This window comes from Lynx rufus, unplaced genomic scaffold, assembly GCF_022079265.1.
Source record: "Lynx rufus isolate CCGP_SWC_20201006 ecotype Redwood Valley unplaced genomic scaffold, mLynRuf1.p SCAF_1, whole genome shotgun sequence".
NCBI classification, from domain to species: Eukaryota; Metazoa; Chordata; class Mammalia; order Carnivora; family Felidae; genus Lynx; species Lynx rufus.
This window is the reverse complement of record NW_025814823.1, coordinates 152873657-152891098: the sequence shown is the minus strand read 5'-3', so window position 1 is coordinate 152891098 and position 17442 is coordinate 152873657. Positions and strand designations below refer to the sequence as shown.

Genomic DNA, 17442 nt, shown 5'->3' with positions numbered 1-17442 from the left:
TTATTTTATTTTTGAGGGAGAGAGAGAGAGAGAGAGAGAGAACGTGTGCGAGCCAGTGGGGGAGGGGCAGAGAGAGAGGGGGACAGAGGATCTGAAGCAGGCTCCATGCTGACAGCAGAGAACCTGATGTGGGGCTTAAACTCAAGAACTGTGAGATCATGACTTGAGCTGAAGTTGGACGCTTAACCAACTAAGCCATCCAGGTGCCCCAACAAGTAAAAGTTTTAAAGCCTTGACTTCCTCAATTGGTATAACCTCCATTGAGAGTGATCTGTCAATATTCATCCCTATTTTCTAATACACATAAGAATTGACCCAAGAAATGCACTTCAAGAAATCTACTTTACATATGTATAATGACATACTTAATATGAATTCACTACAGCACTGTTTGTAATAGCAAAACACTAGATAAAACATTAAGTCCATCAATTGGGTATTGGTTCAATAAACTATGGTTCATTCTTATAGGGTAAGCAAAAAAGGAGCAAAAAAAAAAAAGGATGAGGCAAGTCTATACAGACTGACATAGAATCATCTCCAATTGATTACAAGTAATAAAATGAAAATGCAGAAGAGTGTAATATGCTAACTTTTGTCTTTAAAACAAAAAAGAAAAAAATCTGTATTTGTTATACATAAACTATTTCGAAAGATCTGTAAGAAACAGGGAATACTGATTGTCTACAAGGGGGGAACTGGATGGTTAGGCGCAAGAATGGGAGGAGAAATTTTCAGTTTATTAACCTTTTGGATACTTTCTCTTTTTTATTTTTGAAATATTAAAAACAATGAAGATATAAACTTAAGTTCCATAAGATGTACTTTTCTCTCAAAGCACTCAACATGAGACAGAAAAAAAGCATTAAAAAAGTACATATACAATAATAGGAAAAAACAATGAGAGGTTTTTAAAAGAAATACATTTCAGGGGGTGCCTGGGTGGCTCAGTCGGTTAAGAGTCTAACTCTTGACATTCGCTCAGGTTATGATCTTGCAGTTGTGAGACGAGCCCTGGGTCGATCTCTGTAGTAAGCATGGAGCCTGCATGAGATTCTCTCTTTCCCTCTCTGCCCCTTCCCTTTTTGTGCATATGCACTCTATCTCTGTCTCTCTCTCACAATAAATAAACTTAAAAAAAAATAATTTAAAAATATTAAAAAAAAATACATTTTAGGTATATAACTCTTTTGTGTTTCTTTCCAATACATAATTCCAATGCCAGGGGAAAATAAGAATACACAGACATTCAAGGGGAAAATAGGACACATGGGAAAGGAAGTAGGCGACAGAGGTAAGATAAGTTGACAGGTAAGTGGTAATGAAGGACAGGATGGAGCCTCCTTATCTACCAGCCAACAATGTTCAAATCCTTCTAGTTACCCTGTGTGCTGGGATTGGTTGTGCCAAATCTAGGTACGATTAACAAGTGAGAGAAGGTGTAAAGAGTGAAGAAGGTGAAGGAGGCATGATACTTTTACAGTTTGCTTTTACGGTAAGAAGAAAACCTTACCTCGATTTTTTTCAATACATCTGCAGTATTAGTGAGTGATGCGCCTTTGCCCGTAGCCTTTGCTTTTTGGGATTTGGGGCCTGCTAAAGTAAAACCGCTGTTAACACATATTTCTATAACAGAAACTGTGTATTATATTTCATATGCTGTCTAGCATAGTGATATGTCCTACTGGGCAGTCAACCAATTTGCACACTGAATTTTCCAAAAGAATAACAAAATCAATCAGCATGCCTCCCCAATTTTCCATGATCAGGAGTCAACGATAATCACTTAATAGGAAGTTTTTTAAGACCATAACCACATATCTTTTTACTAGTACTGAAAATCTGTACTGGCAATTAATGTTATTAAGCCCAAACTGCTAAAATGTTACTTCAGGAAGAAGCACCAGAGGACCAGTGACAGAATCTCACAAATATATCATCTGCATTGGCTTCTTGGTCACTGATTGGTGTACTTTGTTTTAAGTAGGGCAGTTTGACCAGGTTCGGAAAATAAAAAAACAAGTGCAGAATAAATAAATAAATAAATAAATAAATAAATAAATAAATAACCATTTGCCAATGGTTAAGGAAATGAGAAAGAGGTTATATTCACACAACATAAGCATTATCTTTGGCATGAAGATTAAAATGGCTACCCTGAATATGCCCATTATATGAACCTGAAAAGTCAAAGCAGTATAAATGTTTTAATGGCATTGGGGTAATTTTTTTGAGCCATATAAAAAACATTGCATTTTGAAGCTATTGTAAAACTTCAGGGCATAGAGAATTATTTCACATATAGATCCTTCCAGTCAGTCACCAAGGCATTATGATATGCTACAAAATTGTCCCATTGTGATTGAAAGTATTATAGTCCTTTCCCCAAATCAAGCTAAATACCTAGAAATTACTTGGCAACACAGGAAAATATAGCTCAGAAATATGTAATTTTGTTAAAGATTAACATTTAACTTATAAAAGAAGAAATTTCTAGATTGTGGTAGATGACCCATAACTGATGGAATTACAATTTACTGTGTTACATACCAAATTGCCCTTCAGGGAGTCACTGAACTCAGAACCCCAAACATACTTATGTGAAGTTTTGTTCAAAAAAAGGTAATAGGTAGATTTAATCATGGGTAACTTTTTCTGTTCCCCTTGAGGGTTAAAGACTGTTTAATTTGAACTGTAGCACATAAAATATAGTATCATATATGAACTAGATTTCAATATATATTATGATATTGAAATCAGAAAACATTAGCTAAGAATATTTTTTTTATTTTTTATTTTTTATTTTTTTTTATTTTTTTTTGGGACAGAGAGAGACAGAGCATGAACAGGGGAGGGGCAGGGAGAGAGGGAGACACAGAATCGGAAACAGGCTCCAGGCTCCGAGCCATCCACCCAGAGCCTGACGCGGGGCTCGAACTCACGGACCGCGAGATCGTGACCTGGCTGAAGTCGGACGCTTAACAGACTGCGCCACCCAGGCGCCCCCATTAGCTAAGAATATAATTTACTCACATAATGAAGTCTTTTTCTCTAAGAATCTTCTGTTGAATTATTTAAATTTCATAACACATAAGTCTGTTTAATGGGTATTATAGAACATGGTCAGGTAAATGAACTTATTAAAAACTACTGATTTCTTAACCAAGAAAGTCAGTTGCCAAAAGGCAACTAAGTATCTTTTGCTATTTATTAAACTGTTTTTACATAATCACTAATTCTTTTATGTACAACTGGGGGAGAAGTGTCAAATTTCCAAAACTTGTTAAAAGACTGTTTTAACCTCAAAACATTAACAGGCATTTTTCCGTCATCTTTGGCCAAATACATGCATATATTTGAATTTTTGTTTGTTTGTTTCTTTCAATATCTGCCAATAGCTGGTTCTTCAAGAAAAAACTTTTTCAGCCTTTGGCCCTTTGGGTACTATTTACTTTCATGTAAATCAGTAGAGGCCATCTTAACAAAAAGGAGAGTATAAGTTTACCAGGAATAAAACACAAAAACTATATAATATGCAAAAAAAAAAAAAAAGCTAGAATGGAAACAAAGTTTTATGGTTGTTGTTTTGTTTTTTAACAAATGGAAATTCTGACACACTGTTAGTTTTAACTCATAATCAATGTGTATATAAAGTTCCAGGGATGAGTAGTCAGTGGGATGTATTTGAAAAAACTAATTTTTCCAAATCAGATACATTCTTTTTGGCTCTTTAAAGTCTGCTACAAATTTACGATCCACTAGGACATGACCAGTATCATTAATGCACATGTTATTATATTGTAAAAATAATATATTTGCCCAATAAAAGCCAAAGGTATAAAAAAACAGCAGATAAAACTATTATATCTCAATGTACAATATTTTGGTTTTTAAAAAAATTTTTTTTAACATTTATTTATTTTTTGAGAGACATAGAAAGACAGAGCACAAGTTGGGGAGGGGCAGAGAGAGAAGGAGACACAGAATCCGAAGCAGGCTCCAGGCTCCAAGCTGTCAGCACAGAGCCTGACGCGGGGCTTGAACTCACAAATCATGATCATGACCTGAGCTGAAGTCGGACACTTAACTGACTGAGCCACCCAGGTGCCCCTATTTTGGGTTTTTAACATAATATTTTGTACTCAATCAAGCTAAATATTCTTATATACTGCAGCTTTGAAATGAAACAAAATAGAAATACTTCCACTTTAAATACATGTGTCAGAATTTACCAAATTATATATTCAAATATATGCATTTTAATCATATGTCAATGATACCTCAATAAAGCTGTTAAAAAGGGGAGGGGGATCTCTTTCAGCAGACAGGAGATGAAGCAATACTTCCTAACTCATTCTGTGAGGCCAGCATTATCCTAATACCAAAACCAGACAAATATTATAAGTAAGGAAACAGAAGATCAATCTCTCATGAACATATAAGCAAAAATTTTCAACAAAATATTTACCACATCTAATCCCACAATGTATAGAAAGAATAATACATCACAACTAAGTAGGATTTATCTCAGGTATGTAAGGCTGGTTCAATCTTCCAAAATCAATTAACTTAATCCATCAAATTAACAGGCTAAAGAAAAAAAATCACATGATCGTATCAACAGATGCACAAAAAGCCTCTGACAAAATCAAACACCCATTCATAACGAAAAACTCTTAGTAAACAAAGAATAGAGGGAAACTTCCTAAACTTGATAAAGAATAGCCACCAAAAAAACGATAGCTACATCTAATGGTGAAAGGCTTGACGTCATACTTAAAGGTGAAAAGTTTAACACTTTCCCACTAAGATTAAGAACCAGGCAAGAAAGTTCCCTCTCACCACTGTTTTTCAACATTGTACTAGAAATTCTTGCTAATGCCATCAGATAAGGAAAGGATATAAGAGGTAAACAGATTGGGAAGGAAGAAATAAAACTATCTTCGTGCACAGATGACATGATCATCTATGCAGAAAATCTGAAAGAATGAGACCAAAACTCTGGAAACTAATACGTGATTACAGCAGGGTTGCAGGATACAAGGGTAATACACAAAGGTCAATAGCCTTCTTATATACCAACAATGAACAAGTGGAATTTGAAATTAAAAATCTACTACTGTTTACATTAGCACCCCCAAAATGAAACACTTAGATAAAATCTAACAAAATATGTACGTAGTCTATATGAAGAAAACTATAAAACTCTGAAGAATGAAATCAAACATCCAAATAAATGGAGAGATATTACATGTTCATGGATAGTAAGATTCAATACTGTGAAGATGACAGTTCTTCCCAACTTCATCTATAGATTCAATGCAATCTCAATCAAAATCCTAGTAAGTTATTTTATAGTATCAACAAATTGTTTCTAACGTTTAAATGGAGGGGCAAAAGATCTAGAATAGGCATCGCAAAATTGAAGGAAAGAACAAGGTTGGAGGACTGACACTACCAGACTTTAAAACATACTCTACAGCTCTGATAATCAAGACTTCCCAGTAAAGGTGAAAGAATATACAAAGGTCAATGGAATAGAATAGAGAGCCCAGAAATAGACCCATAAAAATATAGAAAAAGAAGCAAAGGCCATACAATGGAGAAAAGAGTCTTTTCAACAAATGATGCTGGAACAACTAAACTTCCACAAGCAAAAAAAAGTGAACACAGGGGTGCCTGGGTGGCTCAGTCAGTTAAGTATCCAACTCTGGCTCAGGTCATGATCTCACAGTTTATGAGTTTGAGCCCTACATCAGGCTCTGTGCTGATAGCACGGAACCAGCTTTGGATCCAGCTTTGGATCCTCTGTCTCCTTCTCTCTCTGCCTCCCCCTTTCTCTCTCAAAAATAAACAAACATTAAAAAACCTTACACTCTTCACAAAAATGAACTCAAAATGGATCACCACCTAAATACAAAACACAAAACTATAAAACTCTAGATGACCTTGAGTTTGGTAATTACCTTTTAGATATAACACCAAAGCCACGATCTATGAAAGGAATAACTGATAAGGTGGACTTCATTAAAATTAAAAAATTCTGCTCTGCAAAAGATAATGTCAAGAAAATGAGAAGAAAAACCACAGACTGGGAGAAAATATTTGCAAAAGATGTATCTGATAAAGCACTATTTGAAATAATACAAAAAAATATTGGTCTCTCTTCCCAGTTCCTTGCACAGAACTCCTAAAACCCTTATAATTTCCTAAGTGATAAAAACACTAGAAGCATCTTTTGTTCTAATATTTAGTCTTTGACCTTAGTTCCTGGCAGAGTTCCTAACCCCTTGAAATTTACTGCATGATAGGAGTGTCTTTTGTTCTAAGGAGACAACTCTTGGGGGGCTCCTAGACAGCTTCAGGATAAGGGCACAAGACAGATCAAACCATGATTAAAAGCCTGGAATTTTCATCTCCATTCTCCATTCCCCTGGAGTGGAAAGGGACTTGAGACTGAGTTCATGACTGATCATACCTATGTGATGAAGCCTCTATAAAAATCCCCAAAGTATGGGCGTTTGAGGAGCTTCCAGGTTGGTAAACACATTCACATGCTGGGAAGGTGGGGCACCCCAGCTCCAGGGAGACAGAAAAGTTCCTGTGTTAGGAATCGTTCTAGACTTTACCTTATCTACCTTTTCATCTGACTGTTCATCTGTATCCACTATCATATCTTTATTAAATAATAAACCAGCAAACCTAAATGTTTCCTAGGGTTCTGTGAGCTGTTCTAGTAAATGAAATCCAAGTGGCAGGAGGGTCATAGGAACCCCTGATCTGTAGCCAAGTCGGATAGAAGTTATGGGTAATTTGGGGAACCTACTACTTGTAATTGGCTTTTGAAGTGGGGAGCTAGACTGAGTCCTTAACATGTGGGGTCTGTGCTAATTCCAGTTGATTTTGGAACTGAATTAAATTGTAAGACAGCCAGCTGGTGTTGCAGAGAACTGCTTGGTGTGGGGAAAAAAAATTCCATACACCTGGTGTCAGAAATGTTGTGAGTATAGTAGTGGTAGGAGACTAAAGGAGATACAGCAGGAGTAAGCTTTTCTTATAGACTGTTATCCAAGATATACAAAGAACTCCTAAAACTTCACAATAAGAACACACAGACACACACCCACACAAAACATTAAAAAATGGGCCACAGACCTCTTTCCAAACAAGATATACAAATGGCAAATGTGCTCCACATCATAAGTCACCAGAGAAGTGCAAATTAAAATAGTAGTCAGATACTTACTATGCACCTATTAGAATGGCCAAAATCCAGAACACTACCACCAAATGCTAGCCAGGATATATAAAATCGGGAACTGCCATTGGTTGCTGGTGGGAATGCAACATGGTAGAGCAACTTTGGAAGACAGTTTGGTGGTTTCTTACAAAGCTAAGTATACTCTTACCATACAATCCAGCAATCATGCTCCCTGGTATTTACTCAAAGGAGTTGAAAACTTATGTCTACACAATAGTGGATGTTTATAGCAGCTTTATTCATAACTCCCAAATCTTGGAAGCCATCAAGATGCCTGTAGTAAGGAAATGGATAAACAAACTGTTGCACATCCAGACAATGCCATATTATTAAGCACTAACAAAAAATGAGCTGTGAAGCCATGAAAAGTCATGGAGGAAAATTAAATGCTTATTATTAAGTAAAAGAAGTCAATCTGAAAAGACTACATACTGAATGCTTCCAACTATATGACATTTTGGAAAAGGCAAAGCTATGAGGACAGTAAAAAGATCAGTGGTTGCCAGGGGTAAGGAGGAGAAAGAGATGAATAGGCAGAGCACAGAGAATTTTTAAGGCAGTGAAAGTACTCTGTATGATATTACAATGGTGCATGCATATCATTATACATTTGCCTTTACCCACAGAATGTACAATACCAAGAGTGAATCCTAATGTAAACTATGGAGTCTGTGTAAAAATGATATGTCAAGGTAGGATCTGTAATTGTAACAAATGTATCACTCTGGTGGGGGATATTAATAATGGGGGAGGCTATGCATGTATGGGGGCAGGAAGTATAAGGGAAACCTGCACTTACCTGCTCAATTTTGCTGTGAATCCAAAACTGCTCTAAAAAATTAAGTCTATTTCACTCAGATCAATGGAACAGAATAGAGAACCCAGATATGGACCCACAAAGTATGGCCAACTAATCTTGGACAAGGCAGGAAAGAATATCCAATGGAATAAAGACAGTCTTCTTCAGCAAATGGTGCTGGGAAAACTAGACAGCGACATGCAGAAAAATGAACCTGGACTACTTTCTTACACCATACACAAAAATAAACTCAAAATGGATGAAAGACCTAAAAAAACAGGAAGCCATCAAAATCCTCGAGGAGAAGGCAGGCAAAAACCTCTCTGACCTTGGCCACAGCAACTTTTTACTCAACATGTTTTTGGAGGCAAGGGAAACAAAAGCAAAAATGAACTATTGGGACCTCATCAAAATAAAAAGCTTCTGCACAGTGAAGGAAACAATCAGCAGAACTAAAAGGCAACCAATGGAATGGGACAAGGTATTTGCAAATGACATATCAGATAAAGGGTTAGTATCCAAAATCTATCAAGAACTTATCAAACTCAACACCCAAAAAACAAGTAATCCAGTGAAGAAATGGGCAAAAGACATGAATAGACACTTCTCCAAAGAAGACATCTAGATGGTCAACTGACACATGAAAAAATGCTCAACATTACTCATCATCAGGGAAATACAAATCAAAACCACAATGAGATACTATCTCACACCTGTCAGACTGGCTAACATTAACAACTTCGGCAACAACAGATGTTGGCAAGGATGCGGAGAAAGAGAATCTCTTTTGCACTGCTGGTAGGAATGCAAACTGGTGCAGCTACTCTGGAAAACAGTATGGAGGTTCCTCAAAAAATTAAAATCGAACTACCCTACAACCCAGCAATTGCACTACTAGATATTTATTCAAAGGATAGAGGTATGCTGTTTCAAAGGGGCACATGCACCCCAATGTTTATAGTGGCACTATCAACAATAAAGTGTGGAAAGAGCATAAATGTCCATCGATGGATGAATGGATAAAGAAGATGTGGGTATATATATATATATATATATATATATATATATACACACACATACACACACACAATGGAGTACTACTCAGCAACCAAAAAAGAATGAAATCTTGCCGTGCGCAACTACCTGAATGGAACTAGAGGCTATTATGCTAAGCGAAATTAGAGAAAGACAAATATCATATGACCTCACTCATATGAGGACTTTAAGATACAAAACAGATAAACATAAGGGAAGGGAAGCAAAAATAATATAAAAACAGGGAGGGGGACCAAACATAAGAGACTCTTAAATATGGAGAACAAACAGAGGGTTGCGGGAGGGGAGATGTGCTAAATGGATAAGGGGCATTAAGGAATCTACTCCTGAAATCATTGTCACACTATATGCTAACTAACTTGGATGTAAATTAAAAAAAATAAATTAAATAAAATGGTAAAAAAAAATGAAGCCTATTTAAAAAGCAAAACGCAAAATACCAGGCCTAAAAAAAAAGAGAGGGGTAAGGGAGGAAATCTCTTCTGCTTAATTGCTAACCCTACTGTTATTAACCTGTCTGGCTACTTCCCTTTTTCTCTCTTTATTCTTTTTTATAAATTTTCCAAATGTTTATTTTTTACTTATTTTCAATTTTTTTCTAATGTTTATTTATTTACTTTTGAGAGTGAGAGAGAGAGAGCGCAAATGCAGGGGAGGGACAGTGAGAGCTGTCAGCACAGAGCCAGATATGGGTTGAATCCACGAACTGTGAGATTATGACCTGAGCTGAAGTCAGACCCTTAATGGTCTGAGCTACCCAGGTGCCCCTATGTTTATTTATTTTTGAGAGAGAGAGAGAGAGACAGAGAGAGACAGAGAGACAGAGAGACAGAGAGAGAGTCAGCGGGAGAAGGGCAAAGTGAGAGGGAGACACAGATCTGAAGTAGGCTCCAGGCTTTGAGCTGTCAGTACAGAGCCTGACACGAGACTCGAACCCACAGACTGTGATATCATGATCTGAGTTGAAGTCAAGACACTTAACTGACTGAGTTACCCAGGTGCCCCTCTTTTCTTTCTTTCTTCCTTCCTTCCTTCCTTCCTTCCTTCCTTCCTTCCTTCCTTCCTTCCTTCCTTTCTCTTTCTCTCTCTCTCTCTTTTCTCTTTTCTTTCTTTCTTTCTTTCTTTCTTTCTTTCTTTCTTTCTTTCTTTCTTTCCTTTTTTTAATGTTTATTTATTTTTGAGAGAGAGAAACAGAGAATCCCAAGCAGGCTCTGTGCTATCAGCACAGAGCTACACGGGGCTTGAACTCAAGAACCATGAGATCATGACCAAGTATCAAGAGCTGGACATTCAACTGACTGAACCATCCAGGCACCTCATTTCTTTAGTCTTCATATCCAAATTTCCCGAACTTTCATCTATGCTCGCTGTCCCTTTTTCCTAAATTTCCATTTACTGTTTAATCCATTCCAATCTGAATTCCATGCTTACAAGTCTTTTAAAAAGCTCTCCCTGAGGGCAACAATGATCAATAAGTCAAAAATTAGTTTACATTTTCCAATCTGTATCTTACTTGACCTCATAGCAATTTTGTTTAACCTCCTTTACCACTGTTGATCACCATTTGAAATGGTCTGTATTTCTTGCATACTCTTGCTTCTGTGACTCCACTCTCTTCTGGTTCTCCCCTCTCCCTCCCCATCCCTTCTCCTTCCATCTCCTTTCTTTGCTGATTCAATCTCCTCTACCAGCCCATTAAATTTTGGCATTCCTCCAAGTTTAGGCTTAGGCCCTCATTTCTTCTAGTCCTCTAATTTCAGCCTAGATAATCTCACCCTTCCTCACAGTTTCAGTTATAGTACCTATGCTGATCCCTATCATCTCCATTTTGAAGTCCATCCCCCTGTATCCAACAACATGCTCAACATTTCTATTTGTATATTTCAAACGAAACTTAAAGACCACTTCTAAACTGTAACTCATGATTTCCCCCCACAAACCTGGTCTTTCTCGGATGTTCTTCTGCCAATTCCATCTTAGTAAATTTACTCATCATGCAATCCGGGCTCCAATTACATTTCTTCGAAGAAACTTCCCTGACCTCCCACTGAGGACAGTGTGTTTTTATTTAATGTTTTTACTTCATTTGACTGTAAGCCCCATTAAGGCAAGGACTATTCCCACTTTGCTCACTGTTTCATTTCTTTTAGCACAGTGTCTGGCAATAGTAGATTCTCAACAACTATTCACTCAGCGGAATTATGAAAGAACACCACACTGGAAATTTTCACTTTGGTATTTTGTGTGCCACATAAAGTTCTAATCTACCAGTTCCCAAATTTTACCAGTTCCAAATATATGAGTTAAAAACTTAGAATATAGATGGTATAACCGTCAAATACATTTATATGCAAAATTTCAAATTTTCAAAAGTAAAATGTCTACAATACTTGAAAAGTCTTCTCTAGCACATCAAAATTCCATAATTAAAGAACGGAAAAACTAAACAAAGTATCAAAACAAAGCAAAAAACCAACAACAGAAAGTTTTAACACGATAATCAAAATGTCAAACATATTTTAAGAAAAAGCATTCAGAATGCTGAGTGTAACTTCAGATTGAGAATTCATTCCATAATTAGAATTTGAGCAATAACCTTTTATTACCTGGATTATTACATTAGTCAATGTACCTTTTTTGCACTTTTTCCTTGGCATCATTTCTCTTGGGAGTCTTCTCCAATCTGCATGTACAAAAGAAAAAAAATACAAAAGTTGCAGTTTCCTCTGGGAATTAGTGGCACTGGATATGACTATTTAAAGGGACATGACGGTTAATCAATGAAAATAAAATTTCTTAATATCTGACTGTACAGATTTAGCCTAAGTGATATATTTTCTCCTATGAAAAAAAGAGAGTTCATTAAAAAGAACTTTGGTGGCTCCCAGCTGGCTCATTTGGAAGAGCATGAGACTCTTTATTTCAGGGTCATGAGTTCAAGCTCCACTTTGAGTATAAACAGTATTAAAAAAAAATAAACATAAAAAAAAACTTTGAAATAGTGCTATAAAATTTCTACAACTTTCTGTCAATAGTTATATAGTATTTATCTAATCAATTTTAAATATGGAAATTTTCATAACAAGAAAAATAATGTAGAAAAATTTTGTTAATCATGACATACTATTGAATAAGAAAAAGTTTCTCAGATAGTAAGTACAGGGGCACCTGTGTGGTTTGGTTGGTTAGGCCTCTGACTCTTGATTTTGGCTCAGGTCATGATCTCCATGATCTCATGATCTCATGAGATTGAGCCCCACATCGGACTCTGCGTTGACAGCATGGAGACTGCCAGGGATTCTCTCCATCCCTCTCCCATCCCCAGTCTCAAAATTAATAAATCAATACTTAAAATAAAATAAGACATTACATATAGAATCCCAGTAAAAAATAAACCTAACATATAAATATTTTCATATATTTAATTTTTGTGCAGAGAAAGCTCTAGGTTGGGAACAAAATATTATAGTAATTCTTTATGGGTGTTAGGATTACAGCTGCTTTTCTTATTTATTATTTATGTATTATTTGACCATGCTGTATTTTGTAAGTTTTCTATAGTTGATACGTGTTTCTTACGTAATAAGGAATTTTTTTTCAAAAGTTAAAATATATGACCACAATCCCAACACATGCAAAATTAAGCAATTCTAATAATCAACCCAAAACTTTATAATCAAAAATAAAAACAGCCGTGGAAAAGTAAATTCACTCTAATAAATAATTTTGACTGCAGGAGGTAAAGAATTTCTCTAATTTATCACTTTCTTTTAATTTTTTTAAATGTTTATTTTTGAGAGAGAGAGAGAGAGAGAGTGGTGTGCACATGTGTGCGTGTGAGTGCGAACAGGGCAGGGGCAGAGGGAAACAGAGACAGAGGATATGAAGTCGGGGCTCTGCACTGACAACAGAGACCCTGATGTGGGGCTCAAACTCATGAACCACAAGATCATGACCTGAGCTGAAGTCAGGTGCTTAACAAACAGAGCCACCTAGCTGCCCCACTTTCTTTTAATTTTTAAGCATAGAGTTAATCAGAAAAATGAAGCAACATAAAAATGGATTAAAAAATACTGCCTACTAAAACAAACAAAAAAACAACAACCTCAGGGTATTTTGGAGAAAGCATTTATATCTCATTTTACCTGAATTAATAAATTTTGCTTTGAATATATTTCTGCTTTTATCAATGACTCATAGGTGATCACGAAAAAGTAGGTAAAGAGAATCCTTTAAGGAGATGAATATGATGTGGAAGATGGGAGAGATCTGATATAGGAGACAGGAGAGTGTTCAAGGGGAATCCAACCTTAACAATGATGCACACTGAAAAAACCAGTATTACTCGTGAAAGCAACAATTCTGTAAATGCCATTTATATTCTTACTAAAGGCAGTTACCACAACAACAAGGACAGAGATGTCAAAGGGAAGTGAGTTAAAATGAGAAGGCCCAGGTTCTAGAAGTACTGTCCCAGTCACCCTGATAAGTCACTTCATTTTTATGGCAATTACTTTTTTGTCTGTAAAATGAATGAGCTGGATGAAATCTCTCCAGCCTCTTCTACTTTGCCTGTGTCCAAGGAAAATCTGTGAATGTTGAAAAAATCTCTCTTAGATATGGTTCTGTTGAAAAAGCTTCTTAGCAAATAAAAATAGTCTATATCTGTTTGAAAGGAAGGTCCATGAGCTTGGCTTCAATACTGTCTGCCTGGATTTGTTTTCTCCTCTCAAGCTGAAATCACTCACAAACATGGAAGTATAATTGGTACTGTAGATTAAAATGGTGATTGTGGAAAATGAAGTGGAAAGCCCAAATGCATTTGGCAAGTCCTATTTTATAAAAAAATATTTTAAGAACTTCAAAAACATTTCAACTCTTCCTTGTTATGGTATAAAAATCTTTTCATCCTAGTTTTCAAAAGATATATATTAGTAATTAATTATAGGAAAAGAGCCAAACTATTTTCCTACAGTGAAAATTCCTAGGGTAAAAATAAAAAAATTGCCCTAAAAAAAAATAGGGGGTAGGGAGATAAACTTTAAAAATTATTTTAACATTTTCAGTTTTATAATTACCTGGTATCCACTCCTCCTTGTACACCTTCATATATCTTTTACTGTATCTTTCAATATCTAGAAAAAAAAGAAAAAGTGTTCATTAGAAAACTGCAGAATAAGCCTGCATTTTTGCCATTCCTTTAAAATAACTGAAAACACCAGGTAACATCTTTTATTTCACACACAGTTTCCTATATTTGTGCCTAAAGTGTTTCTGAACACCTACTGGAAAGTTCAATTAGTATCACACGTTTAAGGAAGTGGCAAGAAGCAGCTGGGTATGAATGGCTGGGAGCGAGCATAAACCCTAAGCATGTTTTTTAGAATCAGACAACCTGACTCGTTTCTGAAAATATTCACAAAAGCCCAAAGCCAGGTCAGAGGGCCACTTAAATACCAGGAAAGAAAGTCACTTGGCATCTTCTATTTTCTTCTTGTGACACTGGCCTCCAGCTCCCAGTCTTTAAATCTTGTTTAACTGGGATGTATTAACTACCTAAGTGGAGATGGAGAGCTGTTTGCTCACCTCCAGTGCTTGATACATACATTAATACACAGTTAGGCTTCTCAGTGAGCTACTTTTCACAATCCATTGAGGAGCAGAACGGGGAAAAGGGTAGGAGTAGGTAGGGTTGGACTTGAGCAAGCCAAAAGCCTTCCATGTCAGTTGCTGACAACTCTGCAGGGACCTCCTGGGCTTGCCCAAAATGGGAGAGCCATAGCTGTGGCTCTTGTTTCTGCTTTGCCCACTATGCTGCAAGAAACTCCCTTAATGAGGGCCCAAACCCTTTCCTACCAGTATAAGTTGGCATCATGCCATAGCTTGAAACCATAGTTGGCAGCGTAAGTGACAGCATCATGCCATCGCTTGAAACCATGGTTCATCATAGAATGTGGTTTTAGGAGTACAGCCATGAAAAAGGGAAGTTAAACCAAAAGATGAAAACATAAAAAGCAAGGCCCAAGTATGTACTTTTTCTTCCATGTTAAGAAAATGATCCCAAATAACAGCAAAACCATGGTGTTAGACAAAGATAACCAAAATAAATAGTAGATCAGAGAGACCAAGAGACCAAGCTTTTCTAGGTATTTAACTGTTTTGACTTCAATCTTGCTCTTAAGCTTTTCACCTGTAAAGAGAAGTCAGCACAAATTCCCAGAATTCGCATTTAAAAATTTTCTCCACAACAGATTGCATATTTTAGATAAATTTAACCTTTAGTAGTAAACTTCTAGAAGAATGAGCGATATTGAAAAACAACTACTGAAACTCAGTTAAAAAGAGGCAAAGGATTTGAACTGGCATTTCTGCAAAGATATGCGTGGAAAAAAAGCACATGATAAGATGTTCAACATCATTGGTTGTTTGGGAAATTCAAATCAAAACCGCAATGAGACAGCACTTAATACCCAGTAGGATGGCTACAACCAAAAAGGCAATGACAAGTGCTAGCAAGGATGTGGAGAAACTAGAATCCTCATATAACACTGGTGACGTAAAATACTGCAAGAACTTTGGAAAATAGTTTGACAGTTCCTCAAAATGTTAAATACAGTTATCTTATGATCCTAGATATACACCCAGTAGAAATAACATGTGTCCACCCAGTAGAAAATACATGAATGTTCAAAGCAGCATTACTCATGATAGCTCCAAAGTGGAACTGACCCACATGTCAATCAACTGGTGACTGGGTAAACAAAATGTGGTATATACAACCAATGGAGTATTATTCAGCCATAAAAAGGAATGAAGACTGCAGTACCACAGGTGAACCATGAAAACATTATGCTAAGTTAAAGAAGGCAGTCACAAAAGTCACATTTTATGATTCCATTTCTTTCAAAGACGTTATCTTTAAGTAATCTCTACACCCAATGTGGGGCTTGAATTTATAGTCCCAAGATCAAGAGTTGCATGCTCCACCAACCGAGCCAACCAGGGGTCCTTATGATTCCATTTATATGAAGTATCCAGAACAAACAAAACACTACAAAGCAGATTAGTAGCTGCCATGGGCTAGAGACAGGAGAGAATAGAAGCCTATACTAGTGGGTATAGGGTTTCTTTTCAGAATGATAAAAAGGTTCTAAAAATTAGACAGTACTATTGACTGTACAATTCTGTAACTACACTAAAAGACACTGAATTGTATACTTTAAAAAGTGTATTTTTATATATGTGAATTTCATCTCAATAAAACTGTTATTTAAAAAGAAAGAAAATTATTACAAGTTTTAAAAAGAACTTAAGTACAGTAAACTCAAATTTATGTTCCATTATTTCCCTGGTTTTGAAGGCCATTTTTTTTTTTCTTAGAGTGTGTGAGCAGGGGAGAAGGGCAGAGGGAGAATCTTTTAACTTTATTTATTTTGAGAGAGAGAGAGTGAGCAGGGGAGTAGCAGAGAGAGAGAGAGAGAGAGACAGACAGAGAGAGAGACAGAGACAGAGAGACAGAGAGGAAGAGAGATAGAAAATCCCAAGCAGGCTCCATGCTGTCAACACAGAGCCCGATGTGGGGCTCGATCTCCCAAATGGTGAGATCATGACCTGAGCTGAAATCAAGAGTTGGTTGCCATCAACTGATGAGTGGATAAAGAAATTGTGGTTTATATACACAATGGAGTACTATGTGGCAATGAGAACGAATGAAATATGGCCCTTTATAGCAACGTGGATGGAACTGGAGAGTGTGATGCTAAGTGAAATAAGCCATACAGAGAAAGACAGATACCATATGTGTTCACTCTTATGTGGATCCTGAGAAACTTAACAGGAACCCATGGGGGAGGGGAAGAAAAAAAAAAAAAAAAGAGGTTAGAGTGGGAGAGAGCCAAAGCATAAGAGACTCTTAAAAACTGAGAACAAACTGAGGGTTGATGGGGGGTGGGAGGGAGGGGAGGGTAGGTGATGGGTATTGAAGAGGGCATCTTTTGGGATGAGCACTGGGTGTTGTATGGAAACCAATTTGACAATAAATTTCATATATTAAAAAAATAAAAATACATAAAAAATAAATATAAATTGAATTACTTAAAAAAAAAAAAAAAAGAGTTGGTTGCCTAACTGACTGAGCCACCTGTGTGCCCCAAGAGAGAGAATCTTAAGTAGACTTAAGCCTGATGCAGGGCTCAATCCTATGACCCTGGGATCATGACCTCAGCTAAAATCAAGTATCAGATGTTCAACCAACTGAATCACTCAGGTGCCCCAGCAAGTCTTTTGAATGCAGTTAACTGTGCATCAACTGTGCATTTTAGGAACA

General features: G+C 36.5%; 1 protein-coding gene across 1 annotated transcript in view; it reads right to left on the bottom strand.

The window, feature by feature from the left end:
* Nucleotides 1-17442, bottom strand: part of POLR3G (RNA polymerase III subunit G) — a 44101-nt gene that overhangs the window by 10715 nt on the left and 15944 nt on the right. Inside the window, exons 4-6 of the mRNA XM_047071853.1 lie at nucleotides 14195-14251; nucleotides 11749-11799; nucleotides 1514-1596 (exon numbers count right to left, since the gene is read on the bottom strand). Of these exons, the coding sequence (XP_046927809.1) occupies nucleotides 1514-1596; nucleotides 11749-11799; nucleotides 14195-14251 (191 nt within the window). The remainder of the gene's footprint in view (nucleotides 1-1513; nucleotides 1597-11748; nucleotides 11800-14194; nucleotides 14252-17442) is intronic.